The sequence below is a fragment of the Bison bison genome, unplaced genomic scaffold (genome assembly GCF_000754665.1).
Source record: "Bison bison bison isolate TAMUID 2011002044 unplaced genomic scaffold, Bison_UMD1.0 scf7180017864495, whole genome shotgun sequence".
NCBI classification, from domain to species: Eukaryota; Metazoa; Chordata; class Mammalia; order Artiodactyla; family Bovidae; genus Bison; species Bison bison.
The window spans coordinates 9,421,462-9,422,161 of record NW_011495054.1 but is presented as its reverse complement, the minus strand read 5'-3'; the positions used below and the strand labels follow the sequence as shown (position 1 = coordinate 9,422,161).

Below are 700 nucleotides of genomic sequence, written 5' to 3'. Positions count from 1 at the left end.
CGGGCTGGGGCTGCCTACCTGGGGCCTGCTCGGTGGTGATGACTGTGGTGGTGATGATGGTGGACGTGGTGGTCTCCTGGCTCTCCTCTGAGGCTGACCCGGTCAGCTCGGTCTCCCCTTTGTCCATCACCGTCACGGGGCTTGCATCCTCGGGGGGAGCCTCCGGGGCCTCCTCGGGCACGGCCGGCGCCCCGGGGTCGGGGCTCCGGGGGAGCGTGTGGGCCACCAGCGGCTGCGAGGTGAAGGGGGCGATCTGCAGGGGCGCGGGGGTCGTGGGGACCGCGCCTTCCTTCCGCTCCAGCCAGAGGGGCTCCTCGGAGGACAGAGACAGCGGGCGGGTCTCCTCCCCTGCGGAGGCCATGGGGTCCTGGTCACCGGGTGGGCGGGGCTTCCCCGGGGCGATGGACAGAACTGGGCCCGGGGATGCCGGCTGGGACGCGGTCCTTTGCGTGGCCGCTGCGGGCGTGGCCTTCGGCCTCAGCTGCTTCCTGGCCGAGTTCACCTGCTTGAGCGAAGGCGGCTTCTTCCTGGCGGGGAAGGAGTGCCTGGTGCCTGGCTCCTCCGGAAGCGGAAGCAGCGTAGACACGGCCGCTGGGTCTTGAGGCGCGAAGGGGACCGTCCCTTCCAACTCCGGTTCGCGAAGCTCATCCCCAGACTGCACCTGGATTCAGAGGGGCCGTGGTCACGCTCTCTTCGGGGT

The 700-nt window shown here is 70.7% G+C and overlaps 1 protein-coding gene across 1 annotated transcript in view; it reads right to left on the bottom strand.

Moving 5' to 3' along the window:
- Positions 1-700, bottom strand: part of SEZ6L (seizure related 6 homolog (mouse)-like) — an 87,470-nt gene that overhangs the window by 68,802 nt on the left and 17,968 nt on the right. The window contains exon 2 of the mRNA XM_010828852.1: positions 19-661. Within this exon, the coding sequence (XP_010827154.1) occupies positions 19-661 (643 nt within the window). The remainder of the gene's footprint in view (positions 1-18; positions 662-700) is intronic.